This window comes from Prosopis cineraria, unplaced genomic scaffold, assembly GCF_029017545.1.
Source record: "Prosopis cineraria cultivar Desert tree isolate PC_DT_omini unplaced genomic scaffold, ASM2901754v1 PC314, whole genome shotgun sequence".
Taxonomy (NCBI): Eukaryota; Viridiplantae; Streptophyta; class Magnoliopsida; order Fabales; family Fabaceae; genus Prosopis; species Prosopis cineraria.
Window position 1 is genome coordinate 1 of NW_026555641.1, and position 25,387 is coordinate 25,387.

The 25,387-nt window shown below is 35.3% G+C and overlaps 2 protein-coding genes and 1 pseudogene across 2 annotated transcripts; 2 read left to right on the top strand and 1 right to left on the bottom strand.

Annotated features, from left to right (window-relative positions):
- Positions 1-168: 168 nt before the first annotated feature.
- Positions 169-5,613, top strand: LOC129296364 (phosphoinositide phospholipase C 2-like; annotated as a pseudogene).
- Positions 5,614-10,589: 4,976 nt separating this feature from the next.
- On the top strand, positions 10,590-17,517 carry LOC129296365 (NF-X1-type zinc finger protein NFXL2-like). The gene is made up of 13 exons (XM_054934969.1): positions 10,590-11,857; positions 11,936-12,049; positions 12,143-12,198; positions 12,738-12,804; positions 13,428-13,520; positions 14,598-14,683; positions 15,001-15,163; positions 15,300-15,470; positions 15,683-15,873; positions 16,004-16,085; positions 16,255-16,461; positions 16,745-16,834; positions 16,913-17,517. Exons 1-13 carry the CDS (start codon positions 10,715-10,717, stop codon positions 17,069-17,071), a joined length of 2,622 nt encoding a protein of 873 aa, XP_054790944.1. The 5' UTR covers positions 10,590-10,714; the 3' UTR covers positions 17,072-17,517.
- A 2,280-nt stretch (positions 17,518-19,797) lies between these two features.
- LOC129296366 (uncharacterized) lies at positions 19,798-24,263 on the bottom strand. Its single transcript, XM_054934970.1, has 6 exons — positions 23,693-24,263; positions 22,415-22,543; positions 22,216-22,336; positions 22,035-22,116; positions 20,331-20,484; positions 19,798-20,239 (listed from the first exon to the last, which is right to left on the bottom strand). Exons 1-6 carry the CDS (start codon positions 23,966-23,968, stop codon positions 20,105-20,107), a joined length of 897 nt encoding a protein of 298 aa, XP_054790945.1. The 5' UTR covers positions 23,969-24,263; the 3' UTR covers positions 19,798-20,104.
- Positions 24,264-25,387: the final 1,124 nt, after the last annotated feature.

Below are 25,387 nucleotides of genomic sequence, written 5' to 3' on the forward strand. Positions count from 1 at the left end.
AGTATCCATCCTCACCTTCATGGAGACAACCATTGCTCACGAGTAATCACATGTCGTCGCTAACAATTAGGATTTAGTAACGCATTCCGATTCCCATCACAAGGCACTCCTCATCCTCGATCCCTCCCGCATCTCTCTGTTCTTGCAATTTGGGGAAAAAAAAAATCTATGTCCAACCAGGCCTACAGAGTCTGCTGTTGTCGCCGGCGCTTCAAGCTGGCCGTCTCCGAAGCGCCGGCCCGGGGTCAAGACTCTTTTCGAACAATACTCTGAGAATGGTTTCATGAATGCTGCTCACCTCCAGAGGTTCTTGATAGAGGTGCAGAAAACAAGAGAAAGCCACCGAGGGGGAAGCGCAAGACAATCATTGATAGCCTCCAGCATTTGATATCTTTCATCGGGCTGGCCTCCATCTTGATGGTTTCTTAGTACCTCTTCAGTGAAGTACCTTTCAGTGATTCGTGATGCTAACTGCCGCCTGTCACCTTCTTTGGGGTTAGCGTTGTCTTTTCTTGATTTACTTGAACCTCTGTCCTCTGGCCTCAATTTAGTGTATCTTAAATTTAGTCTCATCAAATTCATTCACTAGTGTTAGAATCCATAATTGAAGTTGTTCTGAAAAGAACTGATGGAATGGGGGAAGAAACTAGATTTTTCTAAAATTCGGTAACGATATGGCATCGCTGGGGGAAATCATCTGCATCAGGTTTCCTTTCTGGCATACCCCCATTCCTGTTTTTGTTTGGAAATAAAAAAAAAAAATTCTCCTGGTGAAGCGAAATAGACCATGTTCTGTGCTCAATTACGAGTAATGCACTAATGCTACCCATTAATCCATGTGTGTATTCAGTTGCATTTACAATAATTGTGATATAATTTGGGTCTACTTAATTTTGTTTTACAAACAATATTCCCTTGTTTTCAATTTCCTTTACGGACTCTAAATTTGTATAATAAAGTCACCCCCTTTTTCCCTCGTGAACTACGGGGGCAAAGTATCTGTCTAATTAGAAAAGGATTCGGGCCAATTTGTAAATATGAAATTACATCTAAACATCCAGAAGTCATTTATTACCTACTTCTGCGGTACTCTATAGTTATAATTTCTTTTGTTCTTGTTATTTTGTTTTGTGTAATTATTTCTTTTGTTCTAGGTGCACCATGACATGACTTCACCCCTGTCTCATTATTCATATACACTGGCCATAACTCCTACTTGACTGGGAATCAGCTTAGCAGTGATTGCAGCATGAACCCATATACATGCACTGCAGAGAGGTGTAAGAGTAATCGAATTGGACTTGTGGCCTAATGCCACAAAGGATAATGTGGACGTTCTTCATGGAAGGTATAAGCTTTTTCATTAACTAAAGGCTCCCCTAATACCGCCTCAATTTCTTTTTCTGCGAGAAATTTTTTTAGGGAAAGTAAATACCTCTAATGATATGATGACAATTTCTTTTTCTGGTCATTTTGTCATGATGACGCTAAAATCTGTTGAAGGAAAACCTGCTTGACAAAAGATTACTTTTTTTCTTCGAAATTTGGCATAATGGACGAAACATAAGATTAGGCAGGCTGATTTTTGTTTTAGGAAATAAATTTAGTAGAAGTCATAGTTGCAAAACTGGCTCAGGTATACCAGTTGAACTTAGAATTTTCCTGGACTTTTCAAATTTAGTTTACACATTTATTGTTTATTTTATACACAGGACGCTGACTACTCCTGTGGAGTTCATCAAGTGTTTGAGATCCATCAAACAGTATGCCTTTGAAGCATCTGAATATCCAGTTGTGATAACTCTAGAAGACCACCTCACTGCAGATCTTCAGGCTAAAGTGGCTGGGGTGAGTTTCTGTGAGTTTATCGTTATTCAAAATGATTGCATTCTTGAGGCTGACAGCCCCTTCCAATTTTTATTAGATGGTCACCCAAACATTTGGAGACATACTATTTTATCCTGACTCAGAGGCCTTGAAGGAATTTCCTTCTCCTGAATCGCTAAGAAAGGATTATCATATCAACCAAACCCACCCAGGAGTTCCTTCAGGCAAAAGAAGCAAAGGAGAAAGAGGATGATTCACAGAAGGGAAAGGCCTTAGGAGTAGGAGATGAAGAAGCATGGGGAAAAGAGGTCCCGAGCCTGAAAGGTGGTTCTATAGCTGATTACCAGGTCTGACACTCTAAGGCGATGCTTTATATGCATTCCCATCACATTTGTTTTGCAAGTAGAATTGATGATTTAATTTACAGTTTACCACCTTTAACAGGACAATATGGATGAAGATGATGACGAGGATGATATTGATGAAGCAGACAAGTCAAATCAAAAGGCTGCTCCTGAATATAGACGTTTAATTGCCATTCATGCTGGTAAGCCTAAAGGTGGATTAGATGAATGTCTCAAAGTGAATCCAGATAAAGTGAGACGTCTAAGCTTAAGTGAGCAACAGCTTGAAAAGGCTTCTGAAACTCATGGAAAAGACATAGTCAGGTATTAATAATTGATTATAGTGAGTTCTTTTGGCATGAACCGGCATCCTATAAATCAATAATAGTTTTTAGAATATTGCTCTTCTATTTTCAGCAAAATTACTAACTGTCATTGTTAGGTGGCAACTTTTCCTATTGACCTTGCTGGGATTTTAGGAAATTTGAAGTGTGGTATTAAATTGTCTGAGTATGATATCCAGCATATCTGATGGCACCCTGCTCAAGTGTGTCTTGCCACGTTATAGTTGATAATGTTAGGGGCTCATTGGTCTATATGCTATTTTTTTGATCACACACAAATATCTTTTTATTAGAGATAATCCTATTCAGGGAGTGATTGGGCACTACATGTAAGCACTTCTTCCAATAAGAATTCATCTTGGTTCGTCATGTTGTGAGAGACTAGCCTTTTTCGTTAAACCGAATCCATGTTAGTTGGTCTATATGCTATCATGATTTAGGTGGCATATCTAATAAGTGTGATGGAGACTAAAATAACATGAGATGACTCGATCCCATATTCAACGAGATGTTAAATGGGGTGTTTATGTATGGATTGGTTTTCCACTTCAATGAGTTGCTTTTGTGAGTTTTTTTCCATCCCATTTGAGTATCCATTAACTAGTATCGGAGTTGGTGGTTCACCCAGGGAGGGCTCCAACAAATGGTCGCAGAGTGCAACTGCGGGAGATTGTTGGGTTAACTTTCTTCTTTTTATTGACTCTATAATTTTGGAGGGACCTCTATGTTATTTGTTATTTGGAAAATTAAAATATAAAACACATCATGTCCTCGAGATTTAATTATCTATGACACGGTATTGCTTCTGCATCTCTTGGCATGTTTTTGTTCTTTTATCCTAGGGAGTGACGAGACTCTCTGTTTAATTTTGTTCTTCAATATTTTTTGTTCGGTTTGTGAGTTGGAAGAATACAAAACTGAGTTCCTGTGTTCTTTCTGTGTGAAGGATTTGATTGTTAAATACTTAAATGCGACCGTTGTCCCACTTTGACTAAAATTATTTTGTAATATTCTTTTTATTTTAAAAGAATGGACTGAGTGTCTGGGTCTGTACAAGTTTTTCGACGCTAGCTTATGATATCTCGGGCCATTAGCCGAGATTCGGGGGGAAAAAAGGGATCAGGTTTTGTATTTCAGTCATCCGGGGAAAAAAAAAGTCAAACAGTTCCCTTGCTCGGTCTTGTCCCGGGTTAGCCCAGGCTAGACCAGACTACGTGAGCCTTATTCAGGCCGGGATCTGTGTTGATAGTCGCCTTAGTCCTACCCGATCTATGTGCAACGTTACATTAATATATCCAAGATGGAAAGGGAAGTATTCATTGCTCAAATCGTGGCTTTCTGCAGGTTTACTCAGCGTAATATACTAAGGGTATACCCGAAAGGCACTCGAATTACCTCGTCAAATTATAACCCACTAATTGGGCGGATGCATGGAGCTCAAATGGTTGCATTTAACATGCAGTTTCCATCGCTTGCTTTTTTTTTTTTTTTCCCTCTCATCCCTTTCACTCAGGTTTTTATTCTTATGAGTATATAGTTATATTTATTTTGTTCTTCCTTCTTTTTTTTTTTTTTTTTTTTCCCTGTTGGGGAGTTTGATAGCCTTAAAAGCTACGAGAACTAGATGCGAGCGTGAGGTTCAACTCTAGGACATTAGAAATTTGGGAAAGTCCAATGTGCTTCTAAACTATGACTCTAGAGGATGATAGCAATTAATATATGATTTACACTAATAAAAGATATTCGAAAGTTAGCATGTGGTCTTGGCTGCTGCTTTCCCCGAGTCTCTAAATCGTAGAAGAGATTTCTTACACATATCTTTGACGCCATATCTATATTAGTTATGACTATGATATTGTTTAAGATCAAGAAAGATATTTGTTCCATTTTTCCTCGTGGGTGATTTCTTGACAGGGGCACGGCAGATCACTTTGGTTGATGCAAGGAATGTTCAAAGCCAATGGCGGGTGTGGTTATGTTAAAAAACCCGATTTTCTATTAAAGACCGGTCTCAATAATGAGGTCTTCGATCCTAAAGCTGAGTTGCCTGTGAAGACTACATTGAAGGTGAGTGCTTTATTACTTGGTGATTCGATGGACTCAGTTATTCAAGCTTGTGTCAATCGGATCTAGTTTTTTCTGCACCTCCTAGCAGCGGCATATAGGTATTGCTTTTTATCCTATTTTAAAGCTGAACAAAGATCATTCTTGTTTACTCTTATGTAGGTGACTGTATACATGGGGGAAGGATGGTATAATGATTTCCCCCATACACACTTTGATCAGTTCTCACCTCCAGACTTCTATGCAAGGGTTAGTTAACATGTTCTCCCACATCTTTATGTTTGATGTCTCTAAATTTCATGTTCTAGGTCTGGTTAATAGTCTCCTCTTTCATTATAGATTCGAAATGCAGGGGATGCTCACACAGCAATGTTTATTCATTATTGCTGCGGTGAAATACCATTCACTCGACATTTGTGTTCACCCATTTCGCAATTTATTATTTGTTTTGACCAATGACCTTGATTTAAATCGAGCAACTTTTGTGCAGGTGGGGATTGCTGGAGTGCCTGCTGATAATGTCATGATGAGGAAAACAAAAACAGTAGAGGACAGTTGGGCCTTCTTGGAATGAAGTGTTTGAGTTCCGCCTTACTGTTCCAGAATTGGCTGTGCTTCGCATAGAAGTTCATGAGTATGACATTTCTGAGAAGGATGACTTTGGGGGGCAACATGCCTGCCTATTTCAGAGCTAAGAAGTGGAATTCGAGCAGTTCCACTGTGTAGCCGCCAGGGAGATAAGTACAACTTTGTAAAGCTTCTTATGCACTTCGAATTTTATTGACATTGTGCAGGCATTTAAAGGTTATGTTAGTTAGTTCCGAGTTTGTTTTGTAAGTATTGCCATGTGATGTGATAATGCTGTTGAAAGATGCTCTGTGATGTGTGATGAGTTGTTTCCCTGGTCATTCTTGATGGGGTTGAGAGTTGGGTTTGTGCTGTAAGGCTTGTTAATATGTATGTATGTATGTATGTATGTATGTATATAACATCCTAAGCAAAATTTTGATGGAGTGCTTCAATTCTTTACCTTACGAGCATGTTGTCAGTTTAGGTTCGCACATCGGCATCCTTTTCCTGTTTCTTTACTCTTCTAAGATGGGTAGGAATGGAAGTGACCTAAAACAAAGGGATAGAACAGAGCAACGGTAATGTATGTTAAAAGTTGAACAGAGCCGATGTGATCGTGAGGTGAACAGAGCTGCAAACGCCATAGCAAATGAAGCATGAGGCCAATTATCAGGTTTGGTGATGCTGGTGGACCCTCCGTCAACGCTTTTTTAGTTGTTGACGCTGTTGTGTTAGCAATTAGTGGCTTTGCTTTGTTTTAATTTCCTCGTTTCATCAAAAAAAAAAAAAAAAAGGAGCTGACGGCCAGATTTCAAGATGGACTCTGGATTCCCTAATTTATTGTAACATTGAAAGTTTATTGTTATATATGAGAAAAATTAGAAAAAAATTATTAAATGTTTATTATAAAATATACAATGCTTTATAAAAAATTATTTCATTTCTATAAGTACCGAATGAAATATTAAATTTAAATTTCATCATAAATGTTAAAAAGTACATGTAAGCTTGAAGAAACAAACAACTAATATTGATTACATGCGATGAGTTTCAGTTGATAATAACAAAAATACTTTTGCAAAGATGTCATGATAAGAGCAAGGCCATAGCCCATCCCATAGCTTGTGGCTGGACAAACTTGAAATTTGAAGGGAGCTGGTTAGGAAAAAAGATTTTTATCTATTTGATCTTTATATAGGTAATTTATTATTAACAGATTTTTAGTTTTATATGAAATTTTATATACATTGACAAGAAAATGTAAAAATTTCCCTTTTGTATTTTACATTGACATGACAATAAAAGATCATCATAGTTGTAACTTCTACTTTTAATTTTAAATTCTTCTGTACTACTAGGAAACTTGATATCTTAATAATAATATTAAAGTGCAAACTTAATGTATATGATGTTTGTTGATTGTTCTAATATTAATATCGTTAATAATTAATATAAAGGCTAAAGTATAGTTTTTTGGTCAACTAATTTTATAGAAGATCTAGTTTGATCTTTTAATTTGATAAAGTTCTTTCAATCATTTAACCTTCATACTGTTAATTTTAAATAATTATTATTTTATCAATTGTGGTTGTTTTAAAAAATTAAACTTAATACATTAACACATAAGAATATTTTGTTAATGTTTAAAAATTCAATATATATATTTTTTATTGATGAAACAGTGTTAGAGTTAAGTGATTGAAAAAACACTCTATACAATTAAAAAATTAAAATAAAATTTTGTGTAAAATTAAATGATTAAAAATATATTTTAACCTTAGTATAAATAAAATGAGAAATTAAATTATTGAAAGTATCATGATTATAAAAGAAGATAAACAATTTTATTTTAAAAAGGCTAAAATGCATAAAATATCTTGAATTTTAAAATAATTGTACATGATCCTCTCACTTTTAACCATTTAAAATTAATCCCTTTTAACTTTTAATTTTATTTTTTAAAACCTTTATTGATAAGTATTCTGTTATGTTATTAACAAGTTTGCTATGTTAGCTTAAGAAAAGCAACACAGGAGCTTACATGGGATCTTATGTAATTAAATAATAAAACTAAAAAAATTATATTATATTTTATTAAGGTTAAAATGTCATTTATCTTTGAAAAAAACCCTTGTTGCCACATACTCATTCCTGACACAGAGCAAAACTCTTTCAACATCATAATATGTGTTAAAAGTAAAAATTATAGTTTTCTCATTCCTTAAATGGTGTTAAAAATAATAAAAATTTTATTTTTTTATATATTGTGTTATGTATATTGTATTAATATGACATGACAAACTTTATTAATAACATGACAGAGTTAATCAATGATGTGTGAGGAGCTTTAAAAAAAAGAAGAAGAATTAATTTTTTATTTTTTCAACTTTTAACTAACTTATAATTTAGTTCATCAATTATGACCTACGGTAACTTAGTCCCTCAACTTTTGACTTGTTTATGACTTAATTTCTTAACTTTTCACTCATCTATGAATTAGTCTCTCAATTTTTATTTATTTTTCTTTTTTATTTTCTCTTTTTTATGAGGATAATTTTAAAAAATTGAAAGATAAGGATGAGTTATAAGTGAATCAAAAGTTAAAAATTAAGTTGTAGCAAATCATAATTAAAGAACTGAGTTATAAATAAGTTAAAAGTTGAATGACTGAGAGATTATTATTTTTTTAAATAAAACTAAATATTAGGGAGTTAATTTTAAACATTTAAATGTGATATGCAATTTAGCCTTTTTAAAAGGGTTAAAGTTCAATTTTAACTCTGTATTTATTTTTGAGAAGCACTAGATATTTTTTATTTTTAAGTCTAGTAATTTTTTTCCTTTGAACTACTTTTTTTAGGTGCAAAAATGTAATGTGCCATGAAATCTCTTGCTATCTAGTGATATGTTATTGTTGTGAAGTTTGATTGTTTCAATTTTGATAGGTTTCATTTTCTTTGTCAATAAAGATAAGAAGCTTTGTTGTGGCTCTTAAGGCTTGGCGCCAGATAGAGGTGAGAATTAGGGCAGGCCCGACTTTTAAGGGCTCAAGCCCTAAAACCCAATTACCCAAAATTTAACCTAATTTTGAGGTTTGATCCTTATTTAAAGGGCTCAGGGCTGGGCCCTTAAGCCCTTTTTTCCAAAAAAAATTAATATTTTAATTTAAAAAAAATATTTTAAAAATTTAACATGAAACAAATCAAAGTCTTACATAAAATTTGACAAAGATTTAAAATTTTAAATTTAAGATGAAGAATAAATATTCAGCAATGTAAATTTAAATCCTCCTTCTCATCATCTAAAAATAAAATATTAGATCCCTCATATATAGATTCACTTATTGAAGATGAAGGGAGAGATTCAATGTCAATTATCCTTGCAACTTTTTGTTCATTACCTACAATAAATATTAATCAAATTATATCATTATTAATTAAATATGTGTGTATGTATAAAACAAACCAGGCTTATCAGGGTTTAAAAGGTCGCTCGAGCTTTTTTTCATAGGATTTATTAAAGCCAGGCTCTCAAACTCGGTTACTTAAAAATAATTTAATTTTTAAAGCCGAACCTTTATTTAAATAAGGCTTTTAAGCCCAACCCTCTAGAATCAGCCTTTATTCTTAATTACAGCACAAGAGATGGACGATAGTTTCATCGAGTTAGTTGTTGAGACCATACTGCTGCCGGTACCCTCGCCATCGTTATCGTCTCCGGTGCGGTTGTGAAAATTCCTTGCTTTACTATTGCTCATGGAGGCTTAGACTTTGATGTAGAGGTTTGTATGTAGGGATCTTCCAACTCTCTGGTGGATTTTAGTTTTACATTAATGTGTGTGATCTTGTGATTTGTGCCACTAAACCTAGGATATTTAGGGAATGGGCTCCACATCTTTGAATTATCAAACTAAAGACTCTTTGGGATACCGATGAAGATGTCCCCGGTCCCTAAATGAGCCACAAGCTCGCCGCCATTATCCCCACCAAGACGCACAGCCCACGCCATTGAAGGAGGCTCTTCCTCTACTCCTCGCATTCGTACCAATGCTTATTCCACAATAAAACCCTCTCTCTCTCTCTATGTATATATGTTTCCGTTCAAACTTGAATCTTGCTTACTTGTGGTTGTTTGCTGTGTTCTGTAGGTTTAGGGGGAGTCACAAAGTCAGTTCATTCCTACGACTTTACCTCGGAAAAAAGGACCGAGTGATTCCCATTTTCAATATTAAAATTTTGAACTTCGCTTCATTTTTGTTCTTTCTTGTTAGTGGTTGGAATGCTGCTGAAGTGACGATCTTTGCTATTTTGAATGTTCAGAATATATATGAACCGCTGCTGAGCCACCCTCTCCTCGGGTTGCCCATGCTACACTGTTGTTGGAACTATGGTTGTTTTCTAGGTAATTTAGAAATAAATCCCTGTGGGAAATTTGATGATGGTCAGTTTTGGAAAGGAAATCAAATTTATTTTCCAGATATAATGATCTAATTGATTGATACTGTATGGCTAGGGTCTTCTCGGGCATTAAACCGGTGATCTCTTTGTGCTTGACCTGACCAAGCTTGAGCATATATGCATTTAATTTTATTTTATTTTTGGGAAATGGGACCTAAATTTGGGGCATTTGCTTCTTGCAATTTCGAATTCGTTATCTTCTTCCAATTTCAGGGTAGTCAATTTGTGAGAGGAGAAAGATGACTTGGCCAGATGAGAACCGGACGTGGTGGCCTCTGATGTGTAAAATTTGCTACTACGCCATACATATCACACACTAACAAAAAGATATTTTTCATCTCAAAAAAATAGTTTTGAAAAAAATTAATCCACTTAAAAGTACAGTACCCAATATTTTTTGAGAATAAACAAGAAAAGAAATTGGACATTAAGTTTTAAAAACGAATCCTACTTTCCTATTCCTAAGTCCTAATGCTTAATTAAAGCTGAGCTTGTCAGACTATTTTTATTGAGCTTGAAAAAATTTAAGACTGAATCGCTAATTTAAAATTTAAAATGATAAATTAGGTTTAAAAAGATTCTTTTACATTTTTTTTAAAATTTTAATATTAAAAAATTAAATATTATATTAATTTTAAAACCCTAGCCACATTTTATAAAGGTTAAGAAAAAATATATAAAAAAATTTAATATTTTTTTCACTTATAAGGTTTTATAAGGAGGATGATGAAATTATATTGATGTTGATAGTAATAAAAATAATTAAAATTTAACTGATGATATTAGTAAAGCTTGATTGTTATGTTTCTTAATTTTATAGTGCTATTGTTTTTTTATTAAACTTAAATATATTTTAAAAAAATTTTAAATTAAATATATATATATCTATATATATATATATAAAGTTAAGGTCCTCACGGTCGGCGCTTTAATTTTAAGAGCCAGAGTCGGGCGGATTAAAATGATGCTGTGAGTCGAAATTAACAGGGTAGCCCACCACTAGCCCGTTTAAGCTCTAATCATGCACAAACGCAAGGCAACGCCCCCGGGGCCGAGACTATAACCATCCGCGACACCGGGTGGCCGATTCGACGGGCACATCCCCAGCATGAACTCTGCCAATTATCATTGTCGCCCACCGCTTCTCTCGGACTCCTCCGACTCCGACTCCGACCACGGGCAGTCTAGCTCGGTGCTCCTTCGCCACGCGGACCTCTCAGACTCCATTTTCAAATCTTATTTCGAGTTCATAGGCCAGTCATCCGCAACCGCTGCTGATCTTTCAAAGATCCAGTCTTTTCTCACATCCTCCTCCTCCGGCGCTCTATCATGCTTGATATGCCTCGAACGCATCAGACCCTCCGACCCTACTTGGTCCTGCACGTCACTCTGCTACGCCGTCTTCCATCTTGTCTGCATACAGAGCTGGGCGCGCCAGGCATCCGACCTCGCTGCCGTACGCGTGGCAACGCGCCTACCTATTACGGCTGACAAGGCTGCCGAGACTGCCACATGGAACTGCCCTAAATGCAGGGCTGAATACTCCAAAACCCAGATCCCTAAATCCTATGTGTGTTTCTGTGGAAAATTGGAGAATCCTCCGAGTGATGATCCCTGGATATTGCCACATTCATGTGGTGAGATTTGTATTAGGCCATTGAAGAACAATTGCGGGCATTATTGTTTGTTGCTGTGCCATCCAGGGCCATGCCCATCGTGCCCAAAGCTTATCAAATCTCGATGCTTTTGCGGTTCACTTGAAGACGTTCGCAGATGTGGATATAAGGGATTCTCCTGTAACAATCCTTGTTCGAAGCTCTTGGACTGTGGTGTTCACAGGTGTTCTGAGATCTGTCACGTTGGCCCCTGCCCACCTTGCCGAGCCCGTGGAGTTTTTAAGTGCCAATGCGGGGAGAAAAAGGAGGAGAGGGAGTGTTGTGATCGCATTTTCCAATGTGATACTCCATGCGAGAAGGTTCTTAGCTGCGGGAGGCATGTTTGTCAGAAAGGATGTCATTCGGGTGGGTGTGGCGAGTGCCCTTTTCAGGGTAAGAGAACGTGCCCGTGCGGGAAGAGTATTTATAAAGACATCCCTTGTGATGCCGCGGTACAATTGTGTGGGGGGACTTGCGATAAAATGCTCAGTTGCGGATTTCACAAGTGCCCTGAGAGATGCCACCGTGGGCAATGCATTGAGACCTGCAGAATTGTTGTAAGGAAATCCTGCCGCTGTGGGAGCCTGAAGAAAGAGGTAAGTGTCATGATTTTGACTGCATCTTGATAGCAGTCTTAAAGTCAAAGTAGGCTAAGTTCACTGAATGTAGAATAGGTCCCTTGCTATCAAGAGTTGTCATGTGAAAGGAAGTGTCAGTGGATACGTGACTGTGGGCGGCATCCGTGCAAACGTCGCTGCTGTGATGGTGACTGCCCTCCGTGTTCAGAGGTGTGTGCATCTTCTTGTGTTATTCATTTCGACAAGAAACTTGTTATGACAATGTGAGTATGATTTTTGATTTCTTATTTTGAAAAATGTTAGATATGTGGCAAGAGGCTTCGATGTAAAAACCATAAATGTCCCTCTCCATGCCACAGGTATGTCCCCTTCTCATGTTTCAATGTCCTTCGGCAAGAATTTGCATTTTGTTTGAATTTCTTGAATCTGAAACCGCCTGCTTGTTCTGTTTGAAGATCGAAGTCACAGGCTCCTCAAACCCAGTGATATTATGACCCTTTTTTGATCATTCCTCCTGAACAAGGGTTTGCTTAGATTTTTAGACACACACTCTCTCAAAATTTTTGAAGGCTTTCATATATTTCAAATATATAAAACTTTTGAAGGCTTTTACAAAGGTAAGTTTGTAGACTGCTGCTGGCTGTCCTGTATGTAAGGAGAAGACAAAGATGTGTGTTGTTGGAAATACAATAATACCCATAGTGAAATCTTAGCTTCAAAAGAGTTTATACACGCTACACACACAGACACAGAGACTACATGATAAGGTAAACTATTGTTCTTGAATCTTTTTGTAAAAATTGAGAAACATTATCATTTAGAACATAGGACAAAATTGATGCAGTTGAATTTTGAAGTTCAAGGAACCATATGATGATAGCTGAATTTGCTCTTGCAGGGGTCCCTGTGCTCCATGCCCAATAATGGTGACAATCTCGTGTGCATGTGGTGAGACGCATTTTGAGGTCTGGGTTTGGCTATCAGGATTCTGTGTATATCTAATCTAAGTAGGAGCAGGATCCTATCTCACATGACATGCAATTTAATTTCTTAGTTGTGTATGTTATCGTGAATGATGTATCTTAGTTGTAGGCTTGGAGATAAAACCCAATTGAGTTGTGCATTTTATATAGCTGATGTCAATTGTCAATCCTACTCATTGTTATTAGTTTCGATATGTACTATAGCTATGAAAGTCCTAAAAATTTATGTTCATATGATTTCAGGGTCATCATTTTCAATACCTACATTTTCAAAGCACGTGTTATTTCAAAATTTCTTATATTTTTTGGGATCAAGATAATTTTTGATAAGATTCAAGCCAATGCTGGTATTTATTTATCTTTTATTATGGAAAAGTTGTTATTTTTCCTTTTTAATCTTGCTGATTGTTTATGTCAATAAAGTTGCAAATGCATTCATAAAATATATTTTCTCTTGTTGCTTCCTATTGTGTTTGTACATTCTATTTGTAATTTTTATTCGACTTCTTTTTCTATAATCTGGATCTTCAATCTTTAGATGACGATTACATTAATTTCTGCTAGTACTTGGTAACAACTGTGCTGAGTGGTGGATTTTGCCCCAGGTTCCTTGTGGTACTGAAATTAATCAAAAGCCTCCTAAATGCCCAAAACGTTGTCCTATTACTCCTTTATGCAGGCATGCACCAAATTCTAAGGTACAATTGATTAATGATTTTGTTTGTTGTAGGTATTTACATTTCTAGGTGGAGATTTCTTGAAACATTGTGTGCTTTTCATCAACACTCCCCAAAGTGTGTGCATGTGGCAGTGATGGAGGAATGAAAACTAGGGGGGAAAATGAAAATGCTAGAATCTGTCTCCTTCTTAATAAACGTTGACATCATCATGCCTTTGGCTGATTAACTGGCCTCTTCTTACTCTGATAGTCTCTGTTTGTCGAACCATTATGAAATTTAAGATTTAAGATGAGCTAATTCTAGTGTTTACCTTTTAGGGTTGGGATTCAAGTTCAACCCTTCGAATACTTGCTACCTGATTATGTTCTTAATGTGTAATTAAATACAGCTGTATAAAATACCGCAAGCATATTGGAAAGCATTGGATAAAGGGTAATAACAATTGACTATAATAAAGGATAAAGAAGTGGGTACTATAACTAATGTGAAAGTGACTGTCAATTTTTTTTTAAAAAGATATATTGACGAAGCTTATTTTATCAATCACAAATCGTTATTCTGTGAATTTGAATGTTGCTGGTGAATGATAAATATTGTAACAATAAAATAGAAGCTTATTCGGTGATGCTTGAATTGATGATTTTACTGATATATCTTAACATCAAACTGGTGCTTCAAATGGATTTTAAGTTTTTTTTTTTTGGTGCATTAAGTTTTCTTGTTTTTATTTCTTTGTTTTATACTTTATAGTATGATCTAAATAAGATAAATGATTTCCCTATTACTTGAGTTATTGGCCGGGCTTAATTGGTTTTTCTTGTAAAATGCATGACCTGATGGTTGTTAGTTATTAGGTGGTTTTTTAGGGCTGTATTTATGTGAAATAAACCTTGTGTATATAAGCGCTTGAGGTATGCATCGACAAGAAATTTTTATCATGGATAGGATTTTGTTTATTTTTTATTATTTACCTATGTATGTTGATTTTATCATTATACCTGTATGTTCCTTAAAGTGGAAAGATATTACATGTTTATTAATGGATGTTGCATCTTTCTCCCCCTTATCATTAATGATTTTATAATTCTTGTCTAGCCTCACAAATGTCATTATGGAGCCTGTCCTCCTTGTCCGCTTCCTTGTGAAGAGGAGTACTCTTGTGGCCACAAATGCCAATTAAGGTTTGGGATTTTTCTATCTTCACAAATTTAAGATATCACTCGGGGATTGCTTCACTTATTTCCTTTTTTTTGAGAAAGGAATCGAATTTCAAAAGTCAAGCATGGACTTTAAATAGTTGAGTTTTGAACTTCCAAGATTTTAAACTTGAGTAGAAAGTACAAGTTGGTACTTGTTTTCTGCTCAAACATATCATAGTAGTTCTGTGAGTTTTGTTATAAAAAAATTTGTATCATATGATTGAATAGCTGGGGGCTTATCTAAATTATAGTCGGCATCTTTTCTTTCCCTAACTCTTTTATTTCCTCTCCACACTAAGGTGTCATGGTCCAAAACCTCCTCCTAATCCAGAGTTTACACTGAAGCCAAAGAAAAAGAAGATAATGCAGCGCACTGAAGGTGTTTCTGGCACTCCCTGCCCTCCTTGTCCTGAACTTGTATGGAGATCTTGTGTAGGGCAACACATTGGAGCAGAGAGAATGGTTTGTTTTACTTCTTCTCTTAAGCTGTATGTTAACATCTTGACTAGGAAGATTCTTCTGAATGATTTTGTTCAAATTCAATTTGCATTCATTTTCTCTTGCGCCTTTAATGAAATTTTCTCCCCCCTCCTATTAGATGGTCTGCTCTGATAGGTTGCAGTTTCACTGTGAAAATTTGTGCGGAAACCCTCTATCATGCGGCAATCATTTTTGTACTAAAACCTGTCATACCTTAGAGAGACTGTCTTCCTTGAACCGGCTACAGAGAAGTGAGCCTTGTGAAGATTGTTGTCTTCCATGCCAAAAGGTGGTGAACATTCTGTTTCATTATATATTAGTCTCCATTGTGCTGTTTTCTTTCTCATTTATTGGTTTTTTTGCTGCGAAACTATCATCACATTGGTTGAGTTAAGCTAATGAAGCTTATCATTTATCTTCATTTCTGAAGTTCAGAAATGATCTCTTTACTTTCTAAATTCAACTATAATTTTCGTTTTTGCATTAAACTTCATTGATCAGGTAAGAGAGCCTAAGTGTCCACATCACTGCCCTCAGCCTTGCCATCCTGGAGAATGCCCTCCATGCAAAGTGCTCATTAAACGGTCTTGTCATTGTGGCTCAATGGTCCATGTTTTTGAGTGCATTTACTACAACAGCTTGTCTGCCAAGGATCAAGAGACTGTTCGATCATGCCAAGGACCTTGTCACAGGTAATTTGGAGCCTGGAGCGAGTATTATTCTTGATCTAATTTATCATTCGGAAACAGTTTTAACTGAAAAAGTAGCAGATAGATGCTTAACCAGATGATTGAGAGCTTATTGGTCAACTTGGTTTTGCAGAAAGTTGCCATATTGTACACATCTGTGCCCTGAGACGTGTCATCCTGGTCAATGCCCATATCCTAATAAATGTTGTAAAAAGGTAATGTGAGATAATATAGTTATCACTTCATGGTTCGGTATTTAAGATACATAACTCACTACAATGAGACAGGTCTAAGTTTATGCACTATCCGATTCCAGCTGCTGCAAAGTAGATGCACCTATTATTGAATGCATTGATCTTCAGAACTGAACTCTTTCTTTGCCAGGTCACTGTTCGTTGCAAATGCCAAACTCTGAAGAAAGAGTGGCTATGTCAAGATGTTCAAGCAGCCTATCATCGTGATGGATGCCATCCCAGAGATATACCAAAAAATCACTTTGGAATTGGACTTATTCCTTGCAGTTGTGATTGTAAGAGTAAAGTGCAAGTTGTTGAGTCAGATCTACAATTACGTAAATCCCGAGTTATGGAGGTGACTTTCCACATCGAAATCCATCTGCTATCCTAGGGTTTTTGACTCTCTAGTTGTGTTGTACTTGTGGAAATTTAGCTTTCCAAAGAATGTATTCTTGTCGTCATTGCCGGTGAAGTTGGTTACAAATTTATTATGTTGAGTATACTGAAATAAGCTGCGATTGGCAAAATGTACATGCAGAGACGGCTGCATATGAAGATTGATAATTCTTTGACTATTCTGCAAAATCAGTACCAAAATGTGTGAGAAGTTCTAATACACTTTTGTATGATTAATGAAGGAAAAAGCACCCGAGACTGGAAAGTCAGTACCCAAGCGACGGAAAAGGCGGGAGCGCATACAGGAGTCCAGCCAATCAACAAAACTGCAGGTATGCCAATTCTCTAAAAGAAACAGTAACTTCCAATTTTTTTCGTTCCCAACTAAGATGAAGGCAATCATTGAACAGAAAATTGCATCTGCTACGAAGCGGTTTCTTCTATTTGTCCTTCTCTTTGTGGCCCTTCTTGCTGCTTTATACTATGGTTACAAGGGTCTTTTATGGCTCAATGATTGGATGAATGAAGTTGATGAGCGAAGACAAAGAAGATATTCTCGAATCTCATGAAATATGATAGTTAATTTTATCCACCCATGAGGAGAGTGCCCCAACATGCATCCAGTGCATGCCTTGGGTTCTTTTTTCATACCCAGTGGAAATAATGACCCCACAGATTCTTTGCGTCCCGTTTGTTTTGTTTTGCTTTTGAAAGAAGAAACTTTATCTATCTATTATACCAAGTTGATGGTGTTTAAACATGATAGTTTTGAAGTGTCACTGCTCATCATCATGAACTTAAAGGTGGAAATGCCTTTCCAGTTTTAGCCTTATATGTAGTTTTATTTCCTTCAGCCAGGACATTTTTTAGTTTTTCTTTTCTTTTTTTTGGGATAAATTTAATGTTCTTCAATGAGAAGTTTTAAAAGTTTTCATCAACATGAAGGGATGGCATCAAGAATACATAGGGGTTGGTTGTTGGCTCAGGAGACATCAAATAAACTGTCTTTTTGACATCTTAGTTTGACTAGAATGGATGATGATGAGTCTTCTTGTTCCATTCTGAGTATACTTTCTCCTAACCTATTTGGTTAGTTTAACTGCGTTAATGTTCCGTCTTTTAAAAAAATACAATTAATTAAATGCAATAAATACTTAATATTCATGTCAAGGGAGAAGGGCAGAATTGAAATGAAATACTAATTGTTTCATCAGCTTTGTAAAAAGACGGACTCAAGAAGTTTCTAAAAGCTTATGAATGGTAATGGTGTGTATTATGCCGGAGTTTCTTTTCATTACTTGTTTTTTTTCTAAATAAATGATGTAAATGCCGAAAGATAGTTGGATCTGGTGCACTACGGCATTCATGATATATCTAATATTAAATAAAATTGCGTTATCATATTTAATAACTTTATTAATCAAATGTTGTGAAGAAAGTGGGACTTCATGCCTTTTGATTTGTCGAACGCACAGTTGTGCTCTGCTCTGAGAGTCAACCCAGCATACTCTGAACCCTGAGGAGTATGATGTTTTGAAAACTGAATCGGCTATTAAATTGTATGAGATATCAATTTATGGTTTAATGGTCAAATTATAGTTTAAATAGAAGTCCAATCGATCATAAATAAATTAATATATTTTACATATTATATATTTAAAGTAAAAAAAATAATTATATATAATGAGAAAAGTGAATGTATAAATTTCAAAAAAGATAATTTATAATTTATGACATCATTTTCATCTTAAATATATATAATTATTTCATAATTTATAATTTATAATTTTAAAATAAATGCGCACGCACACACACACATATATATAATTCATACATATTTCTTGTATTTTTTTCATTTCATCATGTTTATTGGGTATAAATATGTATAAATTATATTTTAAAAATATGAATTAAAAATAAAAAAATAAAAAAGTAACATTGCCGGTTGAACCTGTTTTTTGTTGGTTTTGGTCGATTCACAACTGGTTCATCCGGTTTATAAACATTTCGTTAAAAAGGTGATTTTTAGTTGTAATTGAATCGGATTTATGATCAATTTCTGGTTCAATCAATCAGACTGGCTAGTTTGGTTTGGTTGTGATAACAGTGGAGGAGCATTTAGCCTAGGTTACCAAAACCCCGATCCAATTTTATCCACAAAGAAGGGAATCGCCTGCTGCACGACTCCACGTGGAAGTGTTTCCAAATTCACTGTGTATCTGATTCGCAGTAAATGTGAGCCTCATAATTGCATATAGCTTAAGGAATACGTTGTAGTATTTGTGAATTATAACTAAGGTGACCTTTTTAAGCATGTTTGGATGTTACATACTGTTGGATAGTGCAGAGGGGCGGGCCAAGCTAGAAATGATTTTCCCTCACGAGGAAAATAATAAACATGCTGTTTGAAACTTGGGGTGCTACCCAACTATTAATTAATATTATTACCTAATTTCTTTAATAACTACTGTACATATATGACTATGAGTAGTCTTTTTATTCAATCCAAAAATTTTGACTTGGATCCGTTTGAATTATTGCATAGTGCAGTACGAGAGGAAAAGAAAAGCTGAGAGGTAGCCATGTTCCATAGTTACGGTCCCATGGGTGGGGAATAAAAGGACTGATTTTGGACAATTCCACACCAAATTAATTGATCTTAGCTGAACATAATTAGTCAGGAACCACTACTAGGGAAAGATCAATCACTTCAACTAATCTATTTACGCGGTATAAGTTGGAATGAACACTCAATGACTCTGAATGAGAATAGGAATGATTTTATTAAATGTTTGATATGACTGAAAAGAAGATAGGACCATGACTGCATTACTATATTTGGTAGAATAGAAGAGGAAAAAATACATCTAAGAAACTGTGAAAAAAATTATTCACAAATAACAATCAATAATAAATCACCATTTAAAAAAACAAGTATATATTCTCATTTCAACAATCAATTTCATATTGGTTATTGTCTATAGATAACAGTCTTTATAGGTCCTAAATGTGATTTTCTCATATAAATATGAACGGAATTAAAGGGGCAAATGAGCCTTATTGTTCTCCTGCATTGAACAGTATCATTTCATGAAAAATTTGATGAAATGATTAAAGTCAAATTTGATGGAAAAGGAACGGGAGAAAGATTTCAATTCCTTCGTACCAAAAACATAGTAATTCTCCATTTTATCACCTTATTATTCCATTCCATTCCATTGAATTCCCTCACACCAAACCCTGCGTCCCACGTATCACTAAAAAAACAATTGACACTGTGAACAAAGCAATGCAATGAATACTTTAACTGCTAATAATTATAAATAAACAGTTGTACAAGAGACTAACAAGATTCATTACATTGCGGCAGATTGCAAGCCTATAAACAACATTAACATAAGAATCAAACTTCTATAGATGTAGATACATAAATGGCGAACGGTTTTGACTACAAGAAGCAGAATCTGAAACCTCTAGATTTCCCAGAAACAAATTGATGCTATATAGAAGGTCTATTTCTTCCACCGACCGATGTTGCTTCCAGCAATAAAACTAAAAATTGTACAAAAAGCAGTAGAGTTTGATTCCAAAAAATGTTAATCCTACAATGTCCAACAGGAAGCGGGAATTCCTTGCTTTTGAAACCACTCAGGCATTTGGTACTTCTCGTAGAGCACAGGTCTTACATCCTTCTGCTCAGAGAGGTGCTTGAGAAGAGGAAGAATGACATCTAGAAGCTGATAATAAGCCATAAAAACAACAGAGACGAATAAATAATATAAAATCAGAGGGCTATTTTTGAATGTTCAACGGTCCAGATCCATGTACCTGTGTGTCATGTGGTTGCCCAGCAGAAAACGGGGCGCATGGAATTCCATTTAGTGGTTGCAATAAAAAGCTGAAGGGATTGTTGTCAACAATAACTATTCGGCACAGATCCTTTGATATTCCAGAAAGATCTTTCACATGTTCCCTATATTGCCTGTCAAGAGAGATTAATGTACCAGTTGATGTGAGAACTTGAATGAATAGATAAACTTAAATTTAATCAGTGAGAATTCTCGCCGACAGTTTTTTCCCCGTAGTGGCACAAATTTCTTCCAATTATTTATGAAGTAGACTGCAGTTAAAATTTGACAAACACCAGTGGTAAAAATGCATCGGCATCAAGAAAGTCTAAGTTCTAAGAACAATACTTTCCCAAAAAAAAAAATCCAGTTTGTGTATGATTTGTTGAGTAGTCATTTATGTTATACAAAAGATATTACTACCTCCAGACCTATTTATAAGAAACAATCAATAGTTAAACAAATAGGCCCTGCGCTAGCATAAAGTTGTAATTGCGTATATTGCCCGTCAAATGCTCACATGTTCCCCATATTGCCAGTTTGTGTGTGATTTGTTGAGTGGCCATTTATGTTATTTCCAAAGATATTCTTCTTAAATTGTAATTGCCACCGGAGCTATAAAGATTTTACATTTAATTGCTTAGATACTTGGTCTTGGATTTATTCAGTAATTTTCATGTTTCTAGATCATGGAGTTTATTTGTTAGGACGGGGTCTTAATCCTCATAGGATTATGATTTTACTCTCACTGAACATTCAGGCTTCTTGTTGTTGAACATTCAATTCACAAAATTTTCACCATTGACTCACCCTAGAAATCCAATTTCTAATCTACAACATCCGTTGTGAACAAGTCCAACATCCCTTGCTGTCCAAGGCCAACATCAACCATGTCTCATAAAGTGAAGTGACATGATGTGAACAAGAAAAAGTTGGATCCACCATGTCAGAATAAGCGGGTATTCCATCAGTGATGTTAATATTAAATCATCTCCGGTGAAGCCATGAAGACATAGGTCAGTACTAAGGAATCGTAACTATATTAAGCATAAAAAACAGTAATGAGTAACAGTAATCATTCAATATAGTCAAAATGTTACCAAAAACAAAAATACAAGAAAAAAAAGGTTAATTTAAATTGAAAAACTGAAAGCATATCTCAAATCAAAAAGTATATTTCTAAATCACGAATTGAAGAATGTGTTTGAATCATAAAATTGAATAACAAGTAAAAAAATTAGTTCGAAAATAACATATATGGATATTCTTATCTCAAGCATATATTATAGCATAAAATACTCAACTAGTAAATTTAACCCAAGAATAAAGAAAAGTACTAAACTATAAGTCATAGATAAACTCGTAGGTCACAAATTTGCACGTATATAATTTTTCAAAATAATTCCAAATGTATTCTTAGCTTTCTTTGTAAGAGGCATGGAAAATACTCGATGACAGCATAACATTGTCATAGCAATCATTTTTTTCGCACATTTTTGTTTCGTAGAACTGTGCAACTTTGCCACGGTGGTTCGAATCACACATTCATAAGCAATTTGAGACTACTTTTGATCAGCCATCAATTCATATAGTTGAACTTCTAATTCCTTATGATCCGTGACCCTATGATAACTAATCAGGTAGACGTCGAATTCTGAATGAAAAGCAAGGTAGAAGCATTTACGTGCTAGTTGTTGAGGGTCTATAAAGTCGTAGACTAAACCAGTTTTCCGTGTCTAATCTGTCAACAAGGGGTCTGGCATAACCTGTGAGAATAAATAGATGAATATTATTTCGCAAAACGGTAAAAACTCCCAGGAAAAAGAAGAAGAAGCACATGAGCAGCTCAGAACTGTGATGCAAACCTTCAAGACCAGCAGTGAATAGCACCAAGTCAGCAAATACACTAAGTTGCCTTAAGAATTCCTTCAAACCAGGACGTTCAAAAACCGTAACATAATTGACATTTGGTTTTCCATCTCCTTCCTTGAAAGTTCAACATGCTCAAGTAAATACATAATATTCAGCTCTAAACAAGCCAATGCAAGATATCAAGTAATACACCTTATCTGAAGATATACATTCCAGTTCAAACCAATTCAAACCAGCTTCTATTGCTTGAGAATGAAGTGTGGCTGGTAAACTTGACGTCTCATATGCACAAACCAATGTTTCATCCAAATCAAGCACTACCTACAAATGCACATGAAATCGGAATCGACATTAATAGCAGGAGTCTTGTGTTAACATAGGAAAATAAGATTCGGGGTTCAAGTAGGCAGGAGGGAGAAGTAAAAAGGGAAAAAAAATGAAAATAATGACACTTGATAAAATCTTACAACAGTCATCATAACTGAAAAGAAAAAATGACCCATCTTACTTGGCTTTTACCAGTCATGAAATAGTTGTAAGCAGCATGTTTTGCAATTATATTCACAATTTTACTTAAATATTATTCACACAGGTATATTGGAAGTTAGTTCTCTTCAGCAGAGTGGTATAATATTATTTTGTCACTCAAACAAATCAAATAGTATTTGTCACTCATCTTTCATATCGATCCATAGCCCCTTAAAAGAGTTGCATTTTGCCACTTCGAAAAATTCCACAAATCAACAGGACCATGCCAGTTAGCTGCTCAAGTGAAACTAGCTTGACATCCAGAAATATGGACAAAAAAAGGAATCACCACAGAATCAGAAAGCAGAAACAATCAATAGAGCAACAGCAAGCCAACGAAATGGTGGGCTGCTAGAAATATTTGCGCTTTGAGTATGTGGGCATAAGAAACACGATCTCCATAAATGAATGCGAAGCATATTGAAGTTATAAATGGAGTAAACTAAAAAGGACAAGGACATGCCACCAGGGCACCTTCAATTACATTCTACTGATCTATTTTTGCTAGCAAATTCACCCATGTAATATGGTTACCGATCTTCATCATCTACTGAAAGTAATTTTACCTCCCTCTGTAGTTGTAACATCACAAAACAAAAGGCTTTTCAAATTCCCCCGTTTCAGCTGCCAACTTGTTGCCAAAGTGCTCGCTTTGGTAGAGTCAAATAACAACGTAACTATCATATACGCGTCAACATCCTCCTAAATAGTTCATTCGAGTCTATGACAACTATCTTAGAGAAAATTTCATCAAGCATATCGAATGTCTAGTCAATCGTCTTTCCATCATCCAAATAACTTGAATTCTACTAGAATTTGTGGTGATCATGGATAGTAAATACAAACATAAGCATCCCACGCAACGCCCAATTCAAAACCTTCTGTCTATTCCCAAAACCGAGGAGCGAAAACAATTTCAAAAGAATCGCAAATCTTTCCTACCGTGAGTTTTCGGACAGACCGATCGTTGACGCCGGAATACTCCGCAGCGGTGATATCAACAGCGGAGGATGGCGGCAAATCAGATTCCTGCAACTCAACGGTGGGCAGAGGTTTAAAGGAAGGAGCAGAGGAAGAGAAGGAGAGTAAAGGGTAGTGGCCGAGAGCTGTAATAATTTGGAAGAAGATATGGAAGAAGGCGGCTAACCAGCTCAACAGTGCCCTCCAGACTTGATGAGTCCTCGGCGAGTATACCTCCGCCTGAGTCAACTCGCCCATATGGATCGATTCTTCCCCACCACACAACAACTACGATGGCTTATAGTGCTGATATTACTTATTAGCGTCTCTGTATATACGTTTGACTCTCCAGGGCGCGACGGTGGTGATACGACAAGATATAGAAAGGAGAAGAGATATCGGAATGCGCAGAGGTGGCGCGTGTATTGGATAGACTGAGGGAATGAATTGGTGATCACAGGATCTGGTAACTAGTTCCGGCGAGAGGCGACAATCGAGCCATCGAGGAGAGGAAACAGGACGCGCAATGGGGAGCATGGGGAGAGGGATGGTGATGAGAATTCACAGCTATTTAATAGGTTTAAAATTAAAATAGAGGTTGCTAGGCTCTTCAAAATAAATATCTTTTCAAATTTTTTGGAGACTCTAACTCTTATTAATTGCAACCGGACAGATAATTACTCTCTTTCAGCTATTATCAGCAGCATTAAAAATATCATCATACGGGATTAAAAGATCATGTTTGATCATATTTACAAATGAGCTAATAGATGCGCCAATTTTTTGGCTCATAAGGCGCCCAAGGAACACTTTAATATTTTATTATTTGACAGATCACCTAATGATTATAAGAGTCTCATGACCTCTAACTTAATCTAATTTTACTTTTTTTTCTACAATTTTAATCATGTCCTTGTATTTCAAAAAAAAATTAAAATAGAGGAAACTTTGCTATAGAAGAGAGAATCAGCCAAGGTGATGAGACAATGTTTGGGTCTTTGTTCTAATTGAAAAAATTCTTGTAAAGACTGCTCCACATCATTTATGTTTGGTGGAATAAAAATGTATCATATTATTCCCCATTTTATTTATGGAATACATTTTAAAAAATTTATTTGATTCTATTTATAAATTACATTATAATTTTTAAAATAATATTTAAAATATATTTTAAAAATTATCTTTTGTAAGAGAAAAAAGATAACATGAATTTTTTTTTTACATTGAAGCATATTTAAAATTTTTTATATTTTTATTCCTTTTTCTTTTTTTTTACATTAATATTTGTGAAATCGGTAAAAGTAACTTGTAAAAAGAACCAGAAAGTATCATATAACTTTAATGCTATGTTTGACAAGAGAGAAAACAAAAAGGTGGGAGAAAGAGAAAAGTAGAAGAAAATAGCATTTTCTTCTATCTGTTTGGCTATGAAAAGAAAAGTGAAAAAAATAATATGTATAAATTATATGTTTTTATCTTTAACTTTTTTCTTCAAACATAGAGAAATTTTAAAAAGAACATTTCATTTCCAAATTTATCTATCAAATTTTAATTAACAAAAATCTAGGATCAAAATCACCACAAATATAAAATCTAAAAATTGGTGGGTAAATTTGAAAATAAAATTTTTATGGTGATTTTGATCATAAATGATTTTGATCACGGATAGTATTTGTC